General features: G+C 43.9%; 1 protein-coding gene across 1 annotated transcript in view; it reads right to left on the minus strand.

Moving 5' to 3' along the window:
- Positions 1-4,959, minus strand: part of LOC111152145 (ADAM metallopeptidase with thrombospondin type 1 motif 5) — a 41,972-nt gene extending 37,013 nt beyond the window's left edge. Inside the window, exon 1 of the mRNA XM_022510485.1 lies at positions 3,856-4,959. Coding sequence (XP_022366193.1) covers positions 3,856-4,959 — 1,104 coding nt within the window. The remainder of the gene's footprint in view (positions 1-3,855) is intronic.
- Between the last annotated feature and the right edge of the window lie 10,149 nt (positions 4,960-15,108).

Consider the following 15,108-nt stretch of genomic DNA (forward strand, 5'->3'; position numbering starts at 1 on the left):
TTTTTTTTCTTTCTTTCTTTCTTTATCCATTGAGATATAATTGACTTCTTATATTAGTTTTAGGTACAACATGATGACTTGATGTATGTCTATGTTGTGAAACGATTACCACAATAGGTCTATTTAAAATCCATCACTATGCATAGTTACAATTTTTATTTTCTCATGATGACAACCTTTAAGATCTATTCTCTTAGGAACTTGCAATTCACATGTGTTTTTAAAATGTCAGCTGGAGCTGTTTAATCTGCTCCCGATCTTCCCATTTCTGAGTTATTTAGATTTTTGTTGATTGGAATTGATCTATAGGCTGGGAACCCTGGACTGGAGTTCACTTCAGACTTCAAATGGGATTTGAACTCAAATATGCAACTGAATTAGTCAATCCCATCAGCAAGAAAATAAGAAAAGGTACATCCATCTTCTTCTTCGTAGCTTCTGGTCTCCCCCTTCAGGGCTCCCTATTGTCACAACTTAACAAGGGGCTGGCTGGTAGAGGAGAGCACCACAGGGCAGAACAACATGAAGAGAGGTGTAGCTGCGAGACAATTGCCTATTAATCGGCACAGTCATAGTTAACGAAAGTAAATGGACCTTGTATATTGCAAAATCTGTAGCTGGTTCATTTTCAGTCCAATGCTTTTGATCCAAGTGAGGTTTGGGATGGGGGGGACCTTAAACAATCTCTGATTTTGTCATTCACCAGGTAGGGCTTTTGTTTCTAGAGAAGAATACATGATCTCCCAAGTGGGTTTTAAAGAACCTGTTTAAATATAAAAGAGGAAACCAGGGACAAGGAAAGGATTCTGGAAAGCAAAGTTAAATCCTGGGGAGATCAGATTTCTACTGTTTGATGGCAGAAGTGGTGTGAATTTCAGCATGAGTGCTATTCCAGAATGAAAATGGCTCCTATGCCAGAGAAGTGCCTGGTGCAAAGTTTCTCTAATTAGAGTGCCGGGGTTCAGTGAAGTGTGCTGGTTTGATAAAAGAATTACTAGCACTATTCTGCTGACTCCTGGTCACAACGTTCAAGGTGGCCTGGGCTAGTAAACAGGAGTGGAAAACATATCCTCACACATTTGCTTCAAGCCCGAAAAACAAGCAATTTAAGAGAAGACATCTGGACACAAAATTTGAACAGTGCTCAGAGCCATCAAAACATGGATTTGATGGCTTGGCATCTGGCTGCTAAGCAACGCACTTCTTACATTCAAAACAGAGTTGTAAAAGTTGGATCCCGGTGCCAACTCAGGGCATTTCTCATTGAAAAAAAAAAAAAAAAAGAGTCACGAACATTTTTTTTTAGGTTGTAGATATCTGATTTCTATGGTAGAAGAGCTCAGATTATTTTTGCTGTAGTCCTCTCATTTTCCACATTCTGAAGTATTAGATGGAGCTTAATTTTACATTTTGAAGTACTCTTAATGAATGCCGCAGAAGGGTCTTGTAATATTTTTCTCAGTCCCCGAATTAACAGCATTCTTTTAAATTAAGTATGTATATTCACCATACACATGCTTTTTCAAATATTTGGTTCCCCTCAAGTTAGATGTATATACCAGAGGGCCAACCGCAAGCTAAATGAGATTTGCTTCACCAAAAGTATGCTTCTGCTTGGCAGGGAGGCCAGGGAGGGCCCATGTATAATATTTTCCATGTGCAGACTAGTTTGGAAAATGTATGTTATTATAATACTTATTAACATTAAGATAGACCGCTAATTTCTCTCTCCCTTGCTTCTATCTACTTAAAATGTTTCTGATACGTTTCAGAGCTTGGAACATAGGAATTGCTAACTTCCCAAATAAAACACAAATCCAGAAAAAGCAACAGACAGATCATTCAGAACCATGGACTAGTTTTCTTTCTTTCTTTCTTTCTTTCTTTCTTTCTTTCTGGGAAGCAGTTAGGACAATGATGGGGCAGGAGGTAGGGAGGAATGGGGTTTTCTATCAATTTTTATTTGTCTTAAAAGTTGTGGAATGTGCCTTTGTATTAAAAAATGAAACTGAACTATTAAAATGACCTAGTCTTTGGAGTAGTGTGCCTTCAAAAGTATTTTTTTCCTGTCTTTAGAGAACTTCCTTCCACAAACTCTCTGAAGCCTTCTTCTTGTGATGCAGCAAAGCAAGAAATCCAGACGTGGAAAATTGCTTACCAAAAAAAAAAAAAGGCTTAGAAACCAAATAAGAAAGGGCTAGTTTTACAGGAGAACTCCACTTCATATGGAAGGCTACAAAACAAATGTTCTTCCGTGTCAAAGATTTATGTAGCGCAGAGAAATTAAAGGATGGTTTTTACATCACTTAATGAGAAGGCAGATTTTCCATTAAATGCTACAGTGCGTAGCATTGTGGGCTGCCAGGTTCTTCCTAAGCTGTGGCCCTCTGGCACCCTTGTTTACATGTGGTTTACATTGGTGTCCACCCCATGGACCACAAGTGTTTCTCCATTCCAAATTTATCGACACTTTTCCTTCATACCAGCGGTGCCTCAGTAAAAACAGAGAATTAGGCAGTGGAGCTGTGTGATTCCGAAACTTCCTGCAAGCCATCATCAGTGCATTTCCTATCCTAGCTGGGATGCCCCATTTCATACCAAGCTTTTGCATGATATTTCAAAATTTCGAATCCTTCAGCTACCCTGAGTGGATCCCGAACACTTAAAGAATGAGCTTTAAAAGGCAGTTTCTATCAGGCATCCGAGAGGCATGACGTCAAGCTGCCAATCAGAGGAGAGTTATGAAGTAGACTCAGAGCTCTGAGCAAGCCAGGCTCCAAAACAGCCCAGACTCTGTGTCTGAAAGTCATACTTAACATGGTGATGGAATGACTGAGCAAATAGATACTGTGCGCTTCCCAGAACTTCTGGACCTATAAAGATCACTTTCTTTCCCTTTCTGTAACCATCTTCCTTAAAAGAGGGAAATCCTGGGCAAACATTCCTTCCTCATGTCTTGACTCTTTGCCCAGATCTTTCCACACTGGGGCTTCAGAAACATATTCATCCAAATCCCAAACATGCAAGTTCTATGTGACCCTTCCCTGGAAGCTCTGGAGGAACAGGCGGGGCTTGTGGGGCATTGGAGGACTCCGGAGAGGAGTTGCTAAGGAACCCGACAGCATTAGGTTTCTGTATTTTCCCTGCCTCCCTGCCCTCCTGAATTCCTTCCTTCCCGGAAACTGAAATTCCACCAGGTGGACATGTAAGAACTCCTTTAAAGAGCCAGATTGGGAGGGAAGGAAGAGTCTTTCCTCTGGAGAGTCTTTCCTCAACTTATGTCACAGAAGTGGTTCAATGAAGAAGGTATGGACCTTTACAAAGAAAGGGTGTGGATAAAAGTGACTACAACGGATGAACCAATAAAACCCTTCCCATTAGGTTGGACAAAGTTTATACTGAGGTTCACTGGGAAGGAGAGGCTCTCCCCCACCAAAACAAGAAAAAGGGGAAGGTGGGGAGAGAGAGAGACAGAGCGAGCGAGAGAAAAATATCTTGCATTCCAAAGACAAACTTGCTTTCCCCCTCTTTCCATTTAGCTATGCACATTTTCCCCGGCATTCCAGTCCCTTCTTATTCTACTTATGCATCTAGGACACCATGTCTCCGACTAGACACATTCTGCCTGACTGATGGATGGTGGATGCACGTTTACTCATTTAAGGCAGGAACTGCTGCTGGGGAGCCCCTGACTGCAGGAGCAAAGCTGAAGGCTGACTGGGTTTCCTGCGAGGAGCAGTTAAGCACATCTGCAGTGGCAGGAGGTTTGTGGGAGAAGTAAGGCCCTTGTCAAGGCTGAACCTCCACCTACCTCTTTCCACCAGCGCTTGGACCACCCGCACAGGGTGAACTTACCTCTCGCGTAAATAGGATGGCCGCGTCGTAATGTTCCTCGTGGTCATCCCCCAGCTGGTTGTGCTGGTGCTGCCACTTGCAAAAGTTCTTGAGCGTGGTGGCCGCATTCTTGCTCACCTCCAGGCTCTTGTCCTTGTCACCCAGCACTACCACCTTCACCACGGCCAGGCGGATGTGGTTCTCGATGCTGGCATGGCTGTACAGCCTGTTGGCGATGGAGGCCAGGGTCAGCAGGTAATGCTGCAGGCCCCGGCCATACATGCGCGCCATGGACGCGTCAGCCACCAGGAGAAGCTCCACCTGGCGCGCCCGGGAGATGGAGCGGCGCCGCCGCCGCCACCACGTTTGGGGTTCCTGGGCCCCATCGGAAGAGGGAGCCGACTGGTCCAGGAACTGCAGGGCCAGCGCCCAGCGTCGGTCTGGGCTGCTGTGCGCCGGGGGGCGCTCGCGAGGCCCTGGAGGGGACCCGGGAGTCTCGCAGCTGGTGCGCGGCGGCAAGGCCTCAAAGCTGAAGCCCTCGCGGGTATAGACGTGCAGGATTCGCGAGGACCCAACCCCGTACACTCGCCCGGCCTCGGCCTCGGCCCAGGGCCCGCGCAACAGCGGCTTCAGGGTGTAGCGCGCGTGCTTAACGGCGAAGAAGCCGTCGAGACCACCACAGAGGTCAAAGACAGCCAGGGAGCGGGGGCTGCCATCCACCGTACCGCGGTAGAAGCAGTGGTCCCGGTGGTGCCGGGTCGCACTCAGCCCGCTTCCTGCAGGCACAAAGCCAGCGGCGCCCACGGAACCATCCCGCTCCAGGTCCAGGAGGAACCTCCGGCCGCCCGCGTAGACGAGGTAGCCCACCTTGCCGCCGCCGGAGTAGATCTGGTCGATGTTCTGCACCAGCCCGCTGCTCCTGCGCTGCGGCGCCAGGGGGTGCGGGTGGCCCGGAGGCTCGGCCCGCTCCTGCGCCTCCTCCCCCTGCCGCCCGCGGGGCTGGGCAGCCGCTGCAGCAGCCCAAGGCTGCCCGGCTTTATCCTGGGCAGGTGCCGCGGCGGGGCCGACCGCGACCAGAGGCAGGCGGAGCGCGCACAGCAGCAGGGACGCCCACCCGAGCAGCATAGTGCGCTGCCCGCAGGGAGGGGCGGCGCGACGGGGACTTTATGGGTATTTGTTATTCCGTATGGAAGTTACCGGGGCGGGAGATGGGGGCACACACACACTTGCTTGCAAGGTTGAGTCAAGTGTCGGAAGGAGGGGGACCGGCGTCAGCGCCAGCCTGTCCCAGCTTCAGTGCCAGCGTGCGAACTTTTCTTTGTTGGTTTGGAAAATGTTTGGATTCGTGCTCCGGAAAAAGGGGGAAAAATTAAGAAGAGAAAAGAAGGGTTGTGGAGGTTCCGCAAATACGAGGAAAGGGGGAAAAAACAACAAACAAACAAAAAAAAAAAACCCCAAACTAACCCAAATTCAACCCCCAAGTGCAGCCACTATCGCCGCACGAAAAAAGTAAGGATGGTGCCGCGCACCAGGCGGGCAACTGGTGCGCGTTGCCTCCCGCCCCCCTGCTGCTCTGTACCCGCCGGCGGCGGGGGTTCCAAGCTCCGGAGCCCACTTCCTTTATTTTGTGGGTTTCCTTGACTCTACTAGAACCAGGAGGAAAGGAAGAAAGAGAGAAAAAAAGCCATAAAAATTAGAACAAAAAATGCAAGGGGCGGCCTTAGGGGAGCCCGTGAAGCGGCGCGTCCGTGTCCCTTCGGAGGCAGTGTCTTCCCGCCGGCCGTCATCCCCAGTCGGCCGCTGCGAGCGCGGAGAGCAGCGCGAGCGCTGTGAAGATGCGAGGAGGTGGAACAATGAATTTATAGCGGCATGCCATCCTGCAATGGCAATTTCAACAATTCGTCACTGCAAGCTGCCTCTTAAAGGGAGAGCTTCCCCCACCCCTCCCACCCTTCCCGGTCCGCGCCTAATCAGATGGGGGAGGGCGGGAGAGAGAGGGGGGGTGATCGAGGAAAGGGAGACCGAGAAGGACCCAGCGAGGTGGAAGGAGGGACGAGGGAGGGAGCAAGGGCGAGGGGTAAAAAGTATTGGGGTAAGAAAAACAGATTTCCTTGGTCTCATTTAAAGCCACAGTGGCTCCGGGTTTGTCTGATATTTCACAACCAATCGGGGTTGGCTAACCCCGGCTTACCTCATCTCCTGAAAGGGGTGTTTTGCTGTGTTTTTAAAGTTACTGAGACATTTCAAGTTTCTCCCTGCCTCCCTCTCTCCTGACCCCCCCGCCCTCGGTAGGAAGTTCCAGCCGCAAGTTTTTCCTCCTCGCACGCCCGTGCGCTCCGGTCTCGAAGACCTTGCAAGTCCGTCCAGCAGCCTAGGGCTTTGGTCTTCCCGTGCGCCCCCTCGCCCCGCACTCTTCTCGCCTCCTCCCAGCCTCCCGGGTACTGGATTTCCTCCCTCCTGATTCCCCGGCCTCTCCGCTCTGGGACGCTGGTCGGGTTCGGGCTCCGGGTGACTAACTTCTCCCAGCCACCAGCAGAGGGGCCGGGCAGCCGGGGAGCCTCAGGCGGTTCCTGGCGCGTCGGTGCGCCCTGAGTGCTGCTGTGCTCCGGGCAGGGCTGCCCGCCGCCTGGGAACTCTGCTCCTTTGTGTGCGAACCCAGGGCTCTCGCGTTCTCCGCGCGCCTTTCACCGATGCCCGCAATCTGCTCCTTAATTCCGGGTGATTGGAACTTCCTCCGCTTTGCTTTAAGAAGGCAGGGCGAGAAGTGTTAACCGTGGCAGAAAATTGGGCTTTTTTTTTTTTCTTTTCTTCCTAAGATTTTTAAAAAAATTTGTGCCCACACTTTCTCTTCTTTCTCCTGCTTAAATAAAAATTAGATACCCTAATTTGTATTTATCTGCCCGAAAACAAGCACTCATCACTCCAGGGCTTGACTTACTGTCATTCTCAGAAAATCCTGTTGGGGGAAAAAAGAAAAAGTGGGACACAACGGAGTGCAGGTAGGTGCGTATTAGTAGGTGAGTGGCATTTTCACAGGAACTAGGTTTCCCCTTCCTTTCCTCTAATTATTAACTCTAACAGAGAAGGAAAATCCCAGGACTTTCTAACCACTTATCTGGTAGTGGTTAGAAGATCTACTGAAAGGACAGGAGCCCCTCCCACCCCCCTTCATTCTTCAGGGCTCATTAGTGAATACATCAGTAAAATTGAATCTGGAAGGATTAACACAATTCTTTCGTACCTTTAATTAACAGAGATGCAGAGGAGAGCAAGGGTGGTTCTGTGGACCCCAAGCTGCAGGTAGTTTCCCCAGATCCTTGCTAAGACACCTGGTCACTTTTGTCAGGGAGCGCATCAGAGGATCCTGGGGTGATTTGAGGTTGTAAGAGTAGCAGTGAGCTCCAGGTGGGAATCTCAGAATTGTCCAGCAATCAAGCCCTTTGGCCAGTGCCTAGAGAACGCTCTGGAGTCAGTCACCCCGGAGGCAGAGAGAAGCATATCCTGAGAATTAGTTCACTTGAATAAATGAAATGATTGTTGAGACCTGGGACCACCCAACAACCCCTAGTAGATTCTGAACTACCTCCAGACTTGGCAGGGAATTGCTGTTGATTAGGCCATCATCCCCTTCTCATTCCACAATCCCTCAGTCTTCAAGTAGTCCATTGCCCAAAGCCAGTTCTATTAGTTGAATGTTGTGAGGAATCAGAGATGTTCAGGATCAGGATTTAAAGAAAGAGAACCTTGATTCCAGTAGTCTTCTCTGTCCTTCCAATAACCTTAAAGGCTTGTGGTCCTTATGTCTATGGAGAGCAAACTTCATTATTATTATTATTAGTTCTACCAAGTTCACTGAAAAGTAGTTCAATATTTGGCACTAAACACCTTCTCTAAAGCAACTGTGATTTAGTAATTTTAACCATGTCATCATTGTTACTCTCAAAGGATCATTCTGAGGGGTAAGCATTTTGGATGACAGTGGCTTAAACTTATTAATTATGATTACTTGTATTCACAGAGAGAAGGTGTCTTCTTTAACACTTACTGGAATTCCTGGTGAATTTTCTTCTTAGTGAAAGTTTTTCTCCTTTTTCAAAAACACTATATTTCTCAGTGAATCATGCCTCTGAATTTTATGCTTGTAAATTTAATTATATAATGTCATTTATACTCAGATTATTTGGATATTTAGAAATATGTTGGAGAACAAGGCAGAAGCAAATAAAGCTCCAAACTTGAGTATCAGGTACTAAGTATTAGAACCACATACTCACAAAGAAAGGCACTCATAGAGCATATAAATATAATGAGTAAATTCTTACATATCCAGAAAATTTCTAGTTGGGTATAATTTTTATTTTTCTGTGAAAGTAACTTGGATACTTTAGGAAGTTCATTTGGTAATACTTTTCAAATATTACCCTAGTGGATTAGGATGAAGTGCTACGTTCCAGAACAATGAATGTCTTGTCAGTCCAAGGAAGTAATTTGCACTGGATGAGAGTCGTCCAAGTTTTTATTTTTTCTTTTTACAGTAGAAAGCGAAAATATATTAGCAGTCATGTTTAGGTGATTGCCACTTCAGTCTTTCATTATTCCAAAAAACAGTTTTATTTGAGCTTTTTTCCTGAGAACTTTCTCTTGCATTTATGGAATATATGGTCACACCTGATACATAATCTTACATTTCCCAAAAGGAAGTGAGACTTTCTACACCAGACGGTTGCAGTTGGAAGTTATCTCTCCGAGATCATGTAAGGCAACTTCCTCCATCTACCAATGCGAAACTGAGAATAGAGACCAAAGTGACTGCCTGTGGATAAAAAGTCCACTTGTGGCCAGCTCTCCTGAATCCTAAAGTCTTTTCTCCCTTCCTTGGTGTTCAAATTACCACACCTCTTAAAATCTATCCAGTTTAACAAATATTTTTTGAGGGCTGGCTGCCAACTGCTGTGTGAGGTTCTCTGGAGGCACATAGACATGAATAAGCCGTGATTAACATTCAGAGCAGATTACAGTTCAGAGATGGAACCAATCATACCAGAAGATACTCTGGAGTACAAGCTGGAAAATGCAAATGGGGAGGGAAGAGAGCAAGAGAAAACCTCCTCCTGGCGCTGCCAGCTATGTATTTCCAGGACAACTTTAGTCCACAGGATTTGTGTATCTTCCTAAGCAGTATTTTCTCAAATTTCCATTTGCTAAAGTGTCATTTCCTCCCCCTCCCCATCTATGATTTTACTGGGAAGGGTGAGGAAGTAAGACAATAAAATAGTCTCCTCTAGCCAAACACCTGCTCCTTACCTCCCATGGAGGAGAATCACAGCCTCTCAACTCGGTGCAGTAATTTTCCTTTCCTGCTTTAAGATCCCTACCCCAGGCCTTGCTGAATTCTGAGGTTCCTTAGTATCCTCTCTTTCTGCGGCCTGATGGTGGGTGCAGGGAGCACCTCTCCCTGGCCCTTCCGGAATGCCTTACAGACTCTGGGCCAGCCCTTTCCTTAGGCACCACTCAGCTTTGCCAGTTCTAGTTCTCAGCAGACTTGCTTCAAAACTAGAGGTTATTTCAGTCACCTTGTGCAGTGCAATTACGCAGGGCTGGTCCTTTTGTGACGGGCTTATTTCTCTTAGCAGAATGTTCTCCACGTTCAGCCACGTTATCGCTTATAAAATAGTCAAACTCATAGAAATGGAGAGGAGAGGGGTGGCTGCCAGGGCCCAAGGAGAGAGGGAAACAGGAGTATTATTCAAAGAGTACAGAGTTTCAGTTCTGCCACATGGATAAGTTCCAGAGATCTGCTCTACACCACCATACTGTATTGTATACTTAAAAATGTATTGAGGGTACATTTTGTGTTAAATGTTCTTACCACAAAGCAAAACAAAACCAAAGAGTACACTTTGGGAATATGGAAAGGAGTGTATTTACTATGCTAGTTTTGATATGAATCCTAAATTTTAGATGATGAAACTCTACCTGATCAGTTCTTCTTTCTTTTTCCAATCCTTTACCCCCTTCTCCAAATCCCCTTATATCCCACAATGGTCTTACATGCATCTGGACACGCCAGTCCACATGCATAATCTTGTACACATTGGACACACAACACACAGCAGCATATGCATGCATGCACACACCATCACCCCTAACTCAGTTTCCCCTCTAGGCTGCACTGACCCGTGCACAGAAAGTCCTGAGAATAGAGTTGCAATAATAAAAGAAGGTTTCACACCAATTTCTCTTCACCCTTTGCAAAGAAAACTTTCTTGAGACAGACATAGTAGAATTTTTTTTTTTTTTTGTTAGCGAAACTTACTGGAATTCCTGATAAAACATAAAATGATTGCCTCTGCTATCTGCCTAAGATGTATTACACAACATTCTATCTGTTGTGATGGATAGCATATACTTCAGAGTTAATTTTACTTAATATTATGGAAACTAAATTTTTGAAAAGATAGGTTTTTATTTTTCTTATACACAGAAATTTTATACTGTATAAAAATCTTCAAATGAATAATGTACATGTGTATTATTTAAGACATACAGGTGCTATCTGTAAAGTAAAATCGACAAGTCAGTTTTTATGCTGACCAGCTGTGAAATGTTGTTTTAGCTTTTCTCACACAATTATGCGCATATTACTTGCTTTTATGAGTTACCCAGTTTCTTTTTTTTTTTTTTTTCTCCTTTATTTTCCGGAAATCATCTCAAAATCAAACCTTACTGGAAACACATGGAAAATCAGGAATTTCCAGCCTAAAGTAATTTGAAACACTTGAGGTTTTTATTTTTTCCTTCATGATGGCAAATTTAAGCAAAGATTTCAAATCCTGTAATGAGTAGTAATTGTAACAGGTAGAAGTTGTTTCCTAGCAACAATTAATTGTTTTCTTTTTTTTTTTAATTAAAGTTTCATGGAAACAACACCTTACACAAGCAAGCTCCTGAGTATCACAGTCTTTGTTGACACCCTTCAGTCTCTCCATGTTAAATGTTTTTGTCTTACTCTGGTCAGTGAAATAAGATGCTGACCTGTTAATCGAAACAAAGTTGATAGACACCAATCAGTAACTGCCTCCCTTCCAGCTGGGCAGGCTGGAAATAGAAACAGGAACCATGTAGCCAATTGGCCTACCTCCCATCCACAATGCTGGGGTCACTGCAAGTCCCTCTGATGGTTTAAGAAAGATACGCAGTATCATTTTTTCATGACTGTCCATGGATTAATATGTATCTCTCTAACACACATCTTTCCCAGTTAGGCACTAACAGATGGAAGAACAGATGATTCTCCATGAAGACTGGGGTTCAGGTAAAGGTTTTGAGGTTTTTACTTACTTTCTTTTACTCAGGAGGTGTCCTTCTTCCTACACCCCTCTTCCCGTCCCTAGGATCATTTTGGAAACACCAAGGGAGAATGCCACCATTACTTACTGCCTAAATGAGAATGCGATTCTATGTCTCAGGGAGGACCCTTCTTCCATGTCAATCACCATCAACTCTCTCCCTTTTCTCTTCCCAGTCAATCAGACTTGAGTCTGTGGGAAAGTTCCTTTCCTCAGTAGCTGGAATACCCCAGAATGCCAACATGATTGCTATCTCTGATCTTTGAAAATATGAGCAGATGAGCTTGAAGCAGCAAGAAGAGACAGAGAAGTAAAGTTCGATTGATTTCTAGTTCAGGGAACTCATCTTTGATGGCATTTTCCTGCATTCTTCCCCAAAGCCAGACTCTTGCTTTTGTTTCTCTCTTTTCCTCATTTTGGGATCTTCTTCCAATCCATCCACACCCTTTCCAGTCTGGGTACATGATAAAACCAAGATTCCTCTTGACCCTCACACATGCAGGACATCAAATTTTTCGAGAACAAATCTGGGTAAGAAAGGATGGACTTGTCACTCATAAGACTCAAATCTGTGTTCAAAATCATCCCCTTTAGGGAGTCCTCACTGATGTAAGAAAAATGTTAAGGTTTGAAGCCAACAGCCAAGAAAGAATTCTTGAGACATCTTTTGTGGACAAAGGTGATTTTATTAAAAGGGACAGGACACATGGGTAGAAAGAGCTGTACTGGGATCACAAGGAGTGGCCCATTATATACTTTCAAATTGGGAGGGGGATAGAAATAGCTTAAGTCTCTAAGGAGTTTTGGAAGCAAGTTTTCCAGGACCTTGAGGGGTCTAGCTATTGTTGGGAAAAGGTCACTTATTACTGTCTAATAAGACCTTAGTCTTGAGACACTTCTGCTGTATATTGGTAAGTCACATGCTTGGGGGATGATTGCCAACACGTATCTTGGGGATGGGGGGTAGAGAAAAAGGAAGTTTCCAAAGGAATTTTTATATGTCAAAGTAGATTTACAGGATCCTAGGGGTTGGGCTAAGGACTGCCTTTTGCCCTTAGCAAAGTATTAACATTGAGGCAACTGAGTTTCTAGAGGAAGGTCACTCTGCCTGTTTCAGGGATGTGTCAATGGGCTGGCCATAAGTGGTAAGGAAATTTAATTTTTCTTTTGCCTCTGTTTCCCACATCACTCACCAGATCTGCCCACAAAGGTTATCAGGTCTTTGATGGCCCATGTCAGTTTAAGTCCAAAATTTTTAGGTGACTCTGTTGAATGGTACCTGAAAGGGTTCTTTGGATGTATAACTTTAGAATTGATTACAGTAGTTAGATGTGAATTATGAAACACATATTTACAGGTAATTATATAAACTTTAGCATTGTTTTCTGCATTTCACATTTTCGTTTATTTCTGCCAAAGCATTAATCGCATTGTCATTATTTCATTTGGCATCATTTTATTTCATCTGTTAACAGATAAAGTGGCTTTCTTTCAGAAAATAGTGCAGATTAAGACTAAAGGTGGAGGCATTCACAGAGGGAAACTGTCATGTATTGCAGAGAGAAAGTCTCTCCCCTATATTTCACAGATAAACCCTACAGAACTTTCAGAAAACAACCACTGTATCTCTCATTCTTGTCCTCCTGTGTTTATGCTCCTGACAGTATGAAAATTGTTAATGTGCCTGTCTTTTTGTCCCTCCTGACATCACAGAGCATGGGGACTGCTACCCTCATCTACACATACCGCCGGCACCACCAAAACAGACCTGTGCTTAACTGATTTCAGTTAAATCCCACAGGATTTAAGTGAGGAGAGACAAAGCAAAATAATAATAGTTATAATAATAATAATAATAATAATAATTGCTTATTCTTTATAATCTTGGCCTGAACTGAAGGAAAAGAGAAAGAATTACAGGTCATGAAAAGAACCATGACTCTAACTCAGTTTAATAGATGCTTTTGGATTCTAGACCCTTACATCCAGAAGAGAATTCAGGCAGTTGTCGGTACTTAAGGAAAGACTCAGTGATCCTTGTCTTTCCCACCACACAATGTAATATATCATACCCTTAGGATTAATGGATATGGTATTCACATTTCCAGTCACTGGGTGGTTCCATGAAGAACTTATGTATATAGTACACAGAGATTCATGATTTGAAATGTGGCCAGCCTAGCAGCTGTCTGGCATTTCTGGTTCTGGGTTTTGTTTATTTCGTTTTGAATACTCATTATCACATAACAAGCAAATAACGTAAAGAGATTGAGCAAAAACTAAAACCACAACTCTTTGTTTCTTCCAAAGAAACCTCCTAAAGCCTCACAATGTGACCTTATCCGGAAATTGGGTTGTTGCAGATATAATTAGTAAGATGAGGTCATACTGGGATCAGGCGAGGCTTTAAATCCAGTAACTGGTATCCTAAAAAATCACAAATACTCACACACACACACACACACACACACACACACACGGAAGATGGCCATGTGGAGATGATACAGAGGCTGGAGAGACACAGCAGCTCAAGGCAAGGAAGACCAAGGATTGTTGGGAACCTTCTGGAAGAGGCAAGGAGAGATTCTCCTTTAGTGTCTCCAGAGAGAGTGTGGCCTGGCTGGCCCTTAGAAGTTGGACTTCTAGCTTCCAGAAGGTGAGAGAACACATTTCTGTTGCTTGAAGTCAAAACCAACGAAACATACCTACAGCTTTTTGTTCAAAGGAGTTAACTGCTATTGTTGGTGGTGGGAGTGACAAGAACATAAATAAGCCTGTGCTTTAAGACAGAAAAGAAGATGGAAACAGTTGAAAGGAGAATCCAGTGGTGGCTTGGATCTACCACAGGAACGTTTTCACCTCTGGAAGGATAAGGAAAGGAGGTAGATGGGACAGAACCTTGAGGTGGTTAGTGCAATGCAGTATACTCATCAGGGAGATAAACATTTGAAGAAAGTTGCAAGATGGCAAAATGTGTTATGCACAAAAGGTATACCACAGTGAATCGCCAATAAAGTGAGGTTGAAAGGTGAGAGAATGCAAAGTTTTCTACAAAGCTGAAGATGGTGAAGATAAGACACAGGCAATTGGGTTAAGCATGCCTGGAGTAAAATATTGGTTGGAAACTTCCAGAATCATTGTATTTTTTGCCACATGTGAAGTCAACAAATGCATTATTTCACATTATTAATTTCATTAATAAGTGAATTAAATAATTCATTTATAATTATTCATAAATAATTATAAAAATATTATTCATAAATAATAATTTAATGTGAAATAATCTCACATTATTTCACATTATTTCAATATTTCATTATTGCCCCACAGATGTTTTGAAGAGAAGCTTGTAAGAAGAAATAATATGTCCAATAAGGAAAATACCTTCCCAAATGCTCATCCATGAGATGGGTAAGAAAACATGGGAATTTAAAGAGGCCAAGGATAAAATGACTCATCTACTTTTGTGGCAATGTAACATATTTTGGGATTAAGACTCACTTGTTTTCCTGTTCTGTCATTTCCCAACCTTAAGGGACTTGAATAAGAACTCCTTGAATGTTTATTGACATTCCATTAAAAAGAGTATAAGCCATGGCCAAATTTTTTTTATTTTTTCCTTCAAAAATGTCCACAAGTACTTTGTGCTAAGGTAGGATTTTAAAATGTGTGGGTTCTCAATGTTTTCTTTGTAGGACAGAGTGGGATGCTTTCTCTTTCTTAATTTTTCTGCTGAAACAGGGAAAATAAATTTCCAACCTCTGTAAAGCAGGAATCTCATCTATTTTGGAGTCTTCTATCCCTTTAAAAGTTACTGAGAACCTCTAAAAATTTGGTTTATGAGCAGTCCTCCATATGTGGTTATATCTACTAATAGTTATGATAATAGAAATGAGACCTTAAAAATAAATATTTGTTGATTCGT

Source organism: Enhydra lutris, unplaced genomic scaffold (assembly GCF_002288905.1).
Source record: "Enhydra lutris kenyoni isolate GAN:26980312 unplaced genomic scaffold, ASM228890v2 scaffoldscaffold2, whole genome shotgun sequence".
NCBI classification, from domain to species: domain Eukaryota; kingdom Metazoa; phylum Chordata; class Mammalia; order Carnivora; family Mustelidae; genus Enhydra; species Enhydra lutris.